General features: G+C 44.2%; 1 protein-coding gene across 1 annotated transcript; it reads right to left on the reverse strand.

Moving 5' to 3' along the window:
- Positions 1 to 515: 515 nt before the first annotated feature.
- Positions 516 to 9331, reverse strand: BMP4 (bone morphogenetic protein 4). The gene is made up of 3 exons (XM_040333931.1): positions 9190 to 9331; positions 7290 to 7663; positions 516 to 1433 (listed from the first exon to the last, which is right to left on the reverse strand). The coding sequence occupies exons 2-3, from the start codon at positions 7654 to 7656 to the stop codon at positions 592 to 594; spliced, it is 1209 nt and encodes a 402-aa protein (XP_040189865.1). The 5' UTR covers positions 7657 to 7663; positions 9190 to 9331; the 3' UTR covers positions 516 to 591.
- Between the last annotated feature and the right edge of the window lie 2743 nt (positions 9332 to 12074).

The following is a 12074-nucleotide window of genomic DNA, read 5'->3' on the forward strand; positions in this document are numbered from 1 at the left end:
AACCAACAATGTACTGCAAGAGGGAAGGGCAGTGGCTGTGCTTATCATTAGCATAACAAATTGAACTCAGGTACTTCCTAGACTCTTTTCACACAAACTGGAATAAAAAAAGAAATAAAAAGAAGAAAAACAAAAACAAAAAAACACAGTTTACCCCAGAGGCTGTTGGGATTCCCACTGTGACTTCCAAACAGCAATATGCTTTACCCTAATTTACATTCATTTAGGAAAAAGGTGTTTAAGTCATATTGCCAATAAATATTAACACTAGAAAAAGCTCATTTTGTATATAAAAAAAAAAAAAAACGTTCTATCCCCAACATTTTCCTAACTGTACATTTTATAAACAACTGTACAAAATAATTTTTTATTTTATTTTTTGAAAATAATGACTTATTTTATTTTTTTTCCTTTTAATATGTTGTTATAAATATATTTTGCAAAATATATGATCATATGGTCAAAAAAAAAAAATAATTTGCACATAAAAGACATAAATAAGGTCAAGATGATGGTTCGTTTTCAAAGGAGTTCAGCAGATAACGAGCAGTCTGCCTTTGTTCTTTTATTGTTTTTTGTTTTAGTTTTTTTTTAGCGGCACCCACAACCCTCTACCACCATCTCCTGATAGTTTTTAAGGACCACTTTGTCGTACTCGTCCAAGTACAGCATGGAAATGGCGCTCAGTTCTGTCGGTACGCAGCAAGCTTTGGGGATGCTGGAGTTGACGGAGTTCACCAGAGTCTGTACAATGGCATGATTGGTTGAGTTTAAGTGGTCAGCCAATGGAAACGGGCAATCGCCATGGCAATAAAAGGCTTGATATCCAGGGGGTGCCACAATCCAATCGTTCCAGCCAACGTCGCTGAAATCCACGTACAACGTGTGCCTACGACAATTTTTATTTTTTTTACGGGCTCTCTGCGGCTTGGGACTTCGTTTTGACCTCCTGGTCAGTGCATGCCCCCTGCCGTCGTGGCTAAAGGAGATTAAAAGCGGCCTTACTTGAGACCAGTCTGAGTTCTCTTGAGGTAATAAAGAACGGCTAATCCGAACGTGCTTCCCCTGAAAATTTTTAGTCTGGTTGAGGTGGACCACCTCCACCGCAAGCCCGTGGTTTATGCCCTTTTCTTGGGTCCATCGCGCAATGGCGGGGCTTACGTCAAAACTTTCCCACCGCGTTACGTTGTGGTGGATGAGCCTGGTGTCCAGTAGCCTAGTGATCATCTGTCCATTCCCCGTAAAAGGTTTCATGACTTCAAATATATTTATCCTATGGAATCCCTCCTCCCACGTAGGTCCGTGGTCTATCTGTTCTCTATACAGTCTGAGCTCAGCTGACGATATCACCTCGTTCTCTGGAATGCTGGTGAGATTGAAGAGAAAACGAACACTTGGGTTTCCTGTCGTGCCTGGAATGCTCTCCAAATGTTCTAACAAAGAAAGAAGAGGAAAAATTAATATTTGACTCAGCGTGGTTTAAACAGATGTAGACAAAGTCTTCTTCACACAAAAAAACGCCTCTACTATTCTAACAAAGAATACAACGTGACAAGATAAAGAGACCAAAACCTTCCTCAACTTTCTGAGCAGATCTAAAGAGTTCCTCACTCTGAAAAATGCTGCTACTTATGCAAAACAATACAACATGGCAAGATAAAGAAACTAAACGTTCCTCAACTTTTTGAAAAGATCTAAAGAGTTCCTTCATTGTCTGATACATATGCAAAAGTATACAATGTGACAAGATAAAGGGACTACGGTTCAACTTTTTATTTATTTTTTATTTCCCCCCCTTAACTTTTTATTACGTTTTCAAATACACAAACAGTAGAAAACATATTAAACAGAAAAGATCTGTGAGAATTCCTCAACTTTTTGAACAGATCAAAAGATGTCGCTCTTAAAATTCTGCTACTTATGCAAAGGTATACAATATGACAAGATAAAGGGCCTACAGTTCCTCAACTTTTTGAACAGATCTTAAGATGTCCTCACTCTTAAAATGCTGCTATTAATGCAAAAGTAGATAACATGGCAAGATAAAGTGAATAAACGTTCCTCAACTTTTTGAACAGATCTAAAGATGTCCTCAAAAATGCTGCTACATATGCAAAAGAATAAAACATGGAAAGATAAAGGGACTACCGTTCCTCTTCTTTCTGAAGAGATATAAAGAGTCTCTCACTCTTAAAATTCTGCTACTAATGCAAAAGTATAAAAACATGGCAAGATAAAAGGACTAAACGTTCCTCAGCTTTTTTGCAAAGATCTAAAGAGTTCCTCACTCTTAAAATGTTGCTACTTATGCAAAAGCATACAATATGCCAAGATAAAAGGACTAAACGTTCCTCAACTTTTTGAACAGATCTAAAGATGTCCTCAAAAATGCTGCTACTAATGCAAAATAATAAAAACATGGCAAGATAAAGCAACTAAGCGTTCCTCAACTTTTTGCAAAGATCTAAAGAGTTCCTCATTCTTAAAATTTTGCTACTTATGCAAAAGTATACAATATGACAAGATAAAAGGGACTACCGTTCTTCAACTTTTTGAACAGATCTAAAGATGTCCTCAAAAATGCTGCTACTTATGCAAAAGAATACAACATGGAAAGATAAAGAGACTATCCTTCCTCAACTTTTTGAAGAGTTCTAGAGATGTCGCTCATAAAATTCTGCTACTTATGCAAATGAATGCAACATGGCAAGAGAAATGGCCTACAGTTCCTCAACTTTTTGAACAGTTCGAAAGAGTTTCTCACTCTTAAAATTCTGCTACTTATGCAAAAGTATAAAAATATGACAAGATAAAGGAGCTACCATTCCTCAACTTTTTGAAGACATATAAAGAGTCCCACTTATGCAAAAGCATACAATATGACAAGATAAAGGGACTACCGTTCAACTTTTTGAACAGATCTAAAGACGTCCTCAAAAATGCTGCTACTAATGTAAAATAATACAACATGGAAAGATAAAAGGGACTAAACATTCCTCAACTTTTTGAAGAGGTATAAAGAGTCCCTCACTCTTAAAATGTTGCTACTTATGCAAAAGTATTCAATATGACAAGATAAAGGGACTGCTGTTTTTCAACTTTTTGAACAGACCTAAAGATGTCCTCAAAAATGCTGCTACTAATGCAAAATTATAAAAACATAGCGAGATAAAGCGACTAAGCGCTTCTCAACTTTTTGCAATGATCTAAAGAGTTCCTCGTTCTTAAAATTTTGCTACTTACGCAAAAGTATACAATATGACAATATAAAAGGGACTACCGTTCTTCAACTTTTTGAACAGATCTAAAGATGTCCTCAATAATGCTGCCTCTTATGCAAAAGAATACAACATGGAAAGATAAAGAAACTAATCCATTCTCAACTTTTTGAAGAGTTATAGAGATGTCGCTCATAAAATTCTGCAAATGAATGCAACATGGCAAGAGAAATGGCCTACAGTTCCTCAACTTTTTGAACAGTTCGAAAGAGTTTCTCACTCTTAAAATTCTGCTACTTATGCAAAAGTATAAAAATATGACAAGATAAAGGAGCTACCATTCCTCAACTTTTCAAGACATATAAAGAGTCCCACTTATGCAAAAGTATACCATATGACAAGATAAAGGAACTACCGTTCTTCAACTTTTTGAACAGATCTAAAGACGTCCTCAAAAATGCTGCCACTTATGCAAAAGAATACAACATGGAAAGATAAAGAGACTATCCTTCCTCAACTTTTTGAAGAGTTCTAAAGATGTTGCTATTAAAATTCTGCTACTTATGCAAAAGAATAAAACATGGCAAGAGAAATGGCCTACAGTTCGTCAACTTTTTGAACGGTTCGAAAGAGTTTCTCACTCTTAGAATTCTGCTACTTATGCAAAAGTATAAAAATATGACAAGATAAAGGGGCTAAACGTTCCTCAACTTTTTGAACAGATCTAAAGATGTCCTCACTCTTAAAATTCTGCTACTGATGCAAAAAAATAACAACATGGCAAGATAAAGGGACTACCATTCCTCAACTTTTTGGAGACTTATAAAGAGTTCCTCACTATTTGCTACTTATACAAGATAAAGGAACTACCGTTCCTCAAATTTTGGAGACTTATAAAGAGTTCCTCACTCTTAAATATTTGATAATTATGCAAAAGTATACAACATGGCAAGATAAAGGGACTACCATTCCTCAACTTTTTGAAGAGATCTAAAGATGTCCTCGCTCCTAAAAAATGCTGCTGCTTATGCAAACCCTGCGAACTCTTTAACAAGTTCAACCGTTCAGCCACTTGTGATCCAAAATTTGCAAAGCGCCGTCTACATAAATCGCTTGGCAGGCGAGATCACATACAAAGTTTCTTTCTGAATCTGAAGTGTATTGCTCGGGAGATCCAGCAATTTTTTTAAAGCATAGAGCATGCCTTGTTGATCATATTACAGAAGGGGGGGGGGGGGGAAGCAAAATTCCAGTACTGCAAAGATGCCGTGGATTAATAAGTCAGATTTACCTTGGGAAAAAAACATCCGCAAGGAAACATTTGGATCGGATTACAAGGCTTCATTGAACAAATCTTACAAACACACGGTTGTGGCGTTAAATACACCGAGTGTACTTTAAGTATTAAAGCGAGTGGAAAAAACAGGGAGGTGCGCCTTCTTTTTGCCTTTGATGAGACGGGAGCACATAACGCAGTTTATACAAGCTAAAAAACTAACCTATGCACCGCGTGTAACATAAAGGGGTTTTCAAAGCAAGTTCAAACGGGACAATCATAGGTCTGTTTGTTTTTTTAAGCCAAAAAAAACAAACAAACATTTGCTTCTGTAATGTAACAAAGTTTAAATAATAAAAAATAAAATATAATAAATAAAAAAATAAATCCATAATAACATACTGACTAGGTGCATGCATCACGTGATTGTTGGAAAAGCGGACCAATGGCTAACTTCCATGTTCCAGAACACGCTTAGGGCAATCGCAAACATCAACTAACCCACCTGTGATAGAACTACAGGAGCAAGCATGTTCCAAGCATTGGACGTGTAGCCCCGTACTAAGCTGTTACCATTCCAGAATACATTTAAGACCACAAAAATACAACAAAACCAGATACTATCTGCTTATCGCTCCTTACCTATCAAATGGGACAACTTTTTGGAAAAGATCTTCAAGGTCACCTAGATCTTCAGTTAGATTTTCAGTTTCATTAAACACACACACACACACACACACACACACACACACACGACTTTAAATGACAAATCTGTCTGTACAATACCACCGTAGGGTAGAAACAAAGTTTAGAAACCTGTTTCTGGGGCTCATGTGCATTCAATATCACTTTAGCAGGTTTTAAAGTTTTACGAAGCCCCTAGCAACTGAGGAACTTAAAACTCAAGCTGTCAGACCATGCTGAAGCTTCTAGTCCTTCCAAGGCTGGAGTTTCAACAAGATACATACGACCAATTAACCAGAAGAACTTGGGTCTACACATTTACATATCTGCGGGCTGGAATTCAACAAAATGCATCGCAGCCAACTAAAAAGAACTTGGGTCTACGTCTTGATATATCTTAAAACTGGGTTTCAACAAGATGCATGTCAACCAACTAAATAGAACTTGGGTCTAAACCTCGATATATCTTCAGACTGGAGTTCAACTAGATGCATGTCAACCAACTAAAAAGAACTTGGGTCTACACCTCGATATATCTTCAGACTGGAGTTCAACTAGATGCATGTCAACCAACTAAAAAAAAACTTGGGTCTACACCTCGATATATCTTCAGACTGGAGTTCAACAAGATACATATGATCAATTAACCAGAAGAACTTAGGTCTATACATTTACATATCTATGGGCTGGAATTCAACAAGATACATATGATCAATTAACCAGAAGAACTTAGGTCTATACATTTACATATCTATGGGCTGGAATTCAACAAGATGCATGACAACCAACTAAAACTAACTTGGGTCTACACCTCGATATATCTTCAGAGTGGAGTTCAACTAGATGCATGTCAACCAACTAAAAGGAACTTGGGTCTACACCTCGATATATCTTTAGACTGGAGTTCAACAAGATACATATGATCAATTAACCAGAAGAACTTGGGTCTACGTCTTGCTATATCTTCAGACTGGTATTAAACAAGATGCATGGCAACCAACTAAAAATAACTTGGGTCTACGCCTTGATATAGCTTTAGACTGGAATTAAACAAGATGCATATGATCAATTAACCAAAATAACTTAGGTCTACACATTTACATATCTGCGGGCTGGAATTCGACAAGATGCATATGATCAATTAACCAGAAGAACTTGGGTCTACACATTTACATAATTGCGGGCTGGAATTCAACAAGATGCATCTTAACCAACTAAAAAGAACTTGGGTCTACACCTCGATATGTCTTCAGACTAGGAAGATAGGTGCCAACCTGCCCACTGCAGGTGGTCCTATCCCTGATGGTTATTTTCTCACATTGAGAAGCTTTTACATGGTTAACATTGGGCTGCTGGCAACCTTTGCAAGATAGGAGTGGATTCCCGCATTACCAACAGCCGATAATTCAACATATACAGTGATAAGAAGGGAGCGAGCAGCTGGGCGAGTCTATGAGGGATCGCAGGCTCGCATACCTATATCCAGGTCAGGAATTAAGCAGTTGCTACATGCCTAATGTACAGGGGGGTGGGGGGGGGGTCGGGGGACATTAACACGACTCTGCAAAGTACATGATGGAAATTAAGGGGGATGGTCAGTTAGTTGTTGAACGGTTCTGCACAAACACAAGACAATGGAAGGTGTTACCGGGCATTACATGAGAATAGGTAAGAGCTCCACGGATATTATTCCCCAACAGACAGACTGAAGTCAAGGCACAAAGCTCAAAGACTTTTATACACTAGGTGTATACAGGAGGTGGAGGTACCTGGAGGGGGTCATTACTTTCCAACATAATGATGCTAAATGATTAAAGGGTTCTCTGTGGTGGCAAAGGAATCTCACAACGTAGACGATGAGTGTCTTGTTTACGGAGAGCTTTGGGTTTATAAAGTCATAAGATAAAAGTCCACCACAATGAATCTTCTCTGACCCAGAGGAGACCCCCCGCTAGGGCTGAAATCACCATTCACAACACAAACAGGGGGGCTGCGGCATTCCGGACAAGTTCTAAAACATTTTTATTTTTTTGGGGGGGAAGCCGAACCCACGCCTGACCCTCCTTCCCACCCCTTCTGCAGGCACAACACAAGGTTCTCGGAGCACTTACCTTCATGGTGGAAGCTCCTCACTGTGTTGGCACGGCTGGTGGGTCTCTCGGGGTATTCCAAGCTGATCTCCTGCAATTCGTCTTCCTCCTCAGCTGACTGGAGCCGGTACAAGTCCCGCATGTAGTCGGGCACCACCACCTCCTTGCTGGGCTGCGGCCGCTTGCGGAGGCCAAACATCTGCAGCAGCGTCGCCTCGAAGTCCCGCAAGAGCTCATGGCTCTGGGCAGATCTCCTTCCGCCCGCTTGGCCCTGAATCTCGGCCACTTTCTTCTTCCCGGTCTCAGGAATCAGACTGGCATGGCTAGTGCCTCCTAGCAGGACTTGGCATAATAAAATGACCATCAGCATTCGGTTACCACGAATCATGGTGTCTCTGGGATGCAGAACACAATACATGCAAATAAGTAGGAGGCTCATGGGGGGGGTTAAAAATAAGAGCTAAAGTCAAAGAGGCTACAGACGGAACAACAGGACAAGAGCGGCCCCAATCTACTCTGCGTGCCCAGGGGGGGTGGGGGGGGATGAGGAGGAGGGGGGGGGGACTATCATGGTCTAACTTGTTTACTGGCAAATAGCTCATTATCAGATAGCCACTATCCCGACTAATCTGTGTGCTGTCTCTGGGCTATCTGCACAATTATCTCTGCCTGCAGAATAAACAGCCGGGACGAGCTCAGTGCCGTCACCGCTTCTAGGGTGAGCTCAGTGCCGTCACCGCTTGTAGGGTGAGCTCGGTGCCGCCACCGCTTCTAGGGTGAGCTCGGTGCCGTCACCGCTTCTAGGGTGAGCTCAGTGTCGTCACTGTTTCTAGGGTGAGCTCAGTGCCGCTTCTAGGGTGAGCTCAGTGCCGTCACCGCTTGTAGGGTGAGCTCGGTGCCGTCACCGCTTCTAGGGTGAGCTCAGTGCCGTCACCGCTTCTAGGGTGAGCTCGGTGCCGTCACCGCTTCTAGGGTGAGCTCAGTGTCGTCACCGCTTCTAGGGTGAGCTCGGTGCCGTCACCGCTTCTAGGGTGAGCTCGGTGCCGTCACCGCTTCTAGGGTGAGCTCGGTGCCATCACCGCTTCTAGGGTGAGCTCGGTGCCGTCACCGCTTCTAGGGTGAGCTCAGTGTCGTCACTGTTTCTAGGGTGAGCTCAGTGCCGCTTCTAGGGTGAGCTCAGTGCCGTCACCGCTTGTAGGGTGAGCTCGGTGCCGTCACCGCTTCTAGGGCGAGCTCAGTGCCGTCACCGCTTCTAGGGCGAGCTCAGTGCCGTCACCGCTTCTAGGGTGAGCTCAGTGCCGTCACCGCTTCTAGGGCGAGCTCAGTGCCGTCACCGCTTCTAGGGTGAGCTCAGTGCCGTCACCGCTTCTAGGGTGAGCTCAGTGCCGTCACCGCTTCTAGGGTGAGCTCAGTGCCGTCACCGCTTCTAAGGTGAGCTCAGTGCCGTCACCGCTTCTAGGGTGAGCTCGGTGCCCTCACCGCTTCTAGGGTGAGCTCGGTGCCCTCTGCGCTTCTAGGGTGAGCTCAGCACCGTCACCGCTTCCAATGGTGCCCATGGCGAGCTCAGCGCTGTCACCGCTTCCAGGGCGTTCATGGTGTATTCACAGGGCGTCCATGGCGAGCTCAGCGATGTCACCACTTTCAGGGACGTCCATGGCGAGCTCAGCGCCGTCTCGGCATCCAGATGGTTGCACCAAAACAAAAAAATATATATTTTTCTGCAATTCTACCGGGCGCCATCCCTACACCGCTCCATCGATGGGGGACCGCCACCCCCCACCCCCCTATGCCCGCTGCCCTCTGTCACCCATCACAATCTCACCCATCAGATACCTGTAGAGGGGTCCTCACCCTACATCTGGGGGTCCCTCCTGTAGGAATATAGGGGAAGGGGGGATAATAAAGAGAAAAGTCTACTCACTGACAGAGAACAAGGCATAGAACTACAGTCCATGATTCTTGGCAGGCAATGAGGGACAAATGGGTGGAAAAGCTCGGGGGGGTCCTCAGGCTCTCCGCACATCGGATGGGATGGAGGGGAATGACTACACTGAGCGATCTCACTCCCAGCGCCCGCTTTTCATCCGGCCCACCGAGCCGTCACGTGGGGAGCCCGGGGAGCCTGCCAATCACCGCCCGAGACGCTATATAAGCCCAAAGACGCCCCCTCCTGCCGGCCCAGAGCAGCGCAGCTTCACCGCGGGAGGGGGGGAGATCGGAGATCGGGGGGTGTGTGCGGGGATCGGGGGGAGCCGGGATGGATGGATGGAGGAACTCTGCCCGGGAGAAAGAGACAAACCGATACAATGTATATTATCATCTATATAAATCACACAATGTATATTATTACCTGTCTCTATATATATACACAATACAATGTATACTCAACATCTATATATATATATAATACAATACATATTGTCATCTCTCTATATATTGCAATGTATATTATCATCTATATAAATCACACAATGTATATTATTACCTCTCTATATATAAAATTCAATGTATATTATCATCTCTATATATATGTATACTTATCTCTATATATAATATAATGTATACTCAGCATCTATATTTATAATACAATGTATATTATCGTCTATATATATATATGTATACTTATCTGTATATGTCATAAACTGTATATGATCATCTATATAAATCACACAATGTATATTATCACCTCTCTCTATATATATATATATAATACATACAATGTATATTATCATCTACCCCTAGTTCATATCCTGCCTGCCCACGGTACATATCCCGCCCACGGTACATATCCTACCCACGGTACATAGCCTGCCCACGGTACATATCCTACCCACGGTACATAGCCTGCCCATGGTACATAGCCTGCCCACTATACATATCCCGCCCACGGTACATATCCTGCCCACGGTACATATCCTGCCCACGGTACATATCCTACCCACGGTACATATCCCGCCCACGGTGCATATCCCGCCCACGGTGCATATCCCGCCCACGGTACAAATCCCACCCACGTTACATATCCCACCTATGGTACATATCCTGCCCACGGTACATATCCTGCCCACGTTACATATCCCGCCCACGGTACATATCCTACCCACATTACATATCCTACCCACGGTACATAGCCTGCCCACGGTACATATCCTACCCACTGTACATATCCTACCCACAGTACATAGCCTGCCCACGGTACATATCCTACCCACGGTACATATCCTGCCCACGGTACATATCCTGCCCACGGTACATATCCTGCCCACGGTACATATCCTACCCACGGTACATATCCCGCCCATGGTACATATCCCGCCCATGGTACATATCCCGCCCACGGTACATATCCTGCCCATGGTACATATCCTACCCACGGTACATATCCCGCCCACGGTACATATCCTACTCACTGTACATATCCTGCCCACGGGAAAATAACATATCCTGCCCACTGTACAGATCCTGCCCACGGTACATATCCTGCCCACGTTACATATCCCACCCACGGTACATATCCTGCCCACGTTACATATCCTACCCACGGTACATATCCTGCCCACGGTACATATCCTGCCCACGTTACATATCCCACCCACTGTACAGATCCTGCCCACGGTACATATCCTACCCACGGTACATATCCTGCCCACGGTACATATCCTGCCCACGGTACATATCCTGCCCACGGTACATATCCTGCCCACGGTACATATCCTGCCCACGGTACATAGGATCAGATTTACTATTGAACAATGTAGACACCTGTCCATATTACATTCTGAGCCGGGATAGGAGCAGGAAAAGGTTATCCTGGGGGGGTGGGGGGAGGGGGGGCGCCGGCGATGGAAATCCAGCCCTGTGGATACAAATCTGGGCTTAGCACATTATGACAATGAGACGGATTCATCAGCGGCATTAGCACCATAGGAATGCTAAATGGCCTTTCATGCCCTGTTATTGGTCACATTGCGGATTGAAAGGCCACTGTCGCACACCTTAAGTGCTAACGCAGCTCAATGAGTGAGGTGGATGTGGCAGGCGCAATGCGACGGCGGCCTCTGTACTGCGAGGAGGCCCATGGAGGATCTTCTAGAAATGCTCAGCGCCTGGCTGCGATAATCGGCATGCTGAGCGTTTCTACCTGTGCAGGACGGGGTCATCCATTTCGCAAAAAGTCCCGCGCGGCGCGTCACACGGTACGTCCCGCCGGGCAGGGGACGTATTCTAGAATTCGCGTACGTTCGCAAAAAAAAAAAAACGCAACACATGCCTGACACGCATTGAAACGCGTTGCTCTTTAGCAGCCTTGTGGGCGGGCCCATGCATTTGCTAACGCACGGCCAAATAAATCACTGCGCGTTTCGGTGCGATTGTGAAAAAGGGGGCGGGGACTTCTTGTCCGCATTTCTCTGACCGCCTATCAAAAGGAGTGAGCCGCCCTACAAGCAACACGTTACAACGCGCGGGAACGCACACGCTCCCCCCCCCTCGCACCTGAATGGCGTGAGCAGAGCCACGCATGCGTTACGTTAACCCGCAGATTTAATGCCAACGTCATCCCGCAGCTGTGGCTCCATTACCAGTCTAATGACGATCATTAGAAGAAACGCCCCCTGCGGGGCGGATTATGCACGGCAGGCACCTGTGATAAGAGGGATTAGGGGCCGACATCATCATTGTTTACAAATTGGGGCCCCTGATTAGACGCTCTGAACTGAACACAATAAACAAGGAGCGAGACGTGATCATCGCAATCATTGGCCGCCGGATCGCATTTCTTAAAGGCATGGAGGAGGGGACGAGGGT

The sequence above is a fragment of the Rana temporaria genome, chromosome 13 (genome assembly GCF_905171775.1).
Source record: "Rana temporaria chromosome 13, aRanTem1.1, whole genome shotgun sequence".
Lineage (NCBI taxonomy): Eukaryota > Metazoa > Chordata > Amphibia > Anura > Ranidae > Rana > Rana temporaria.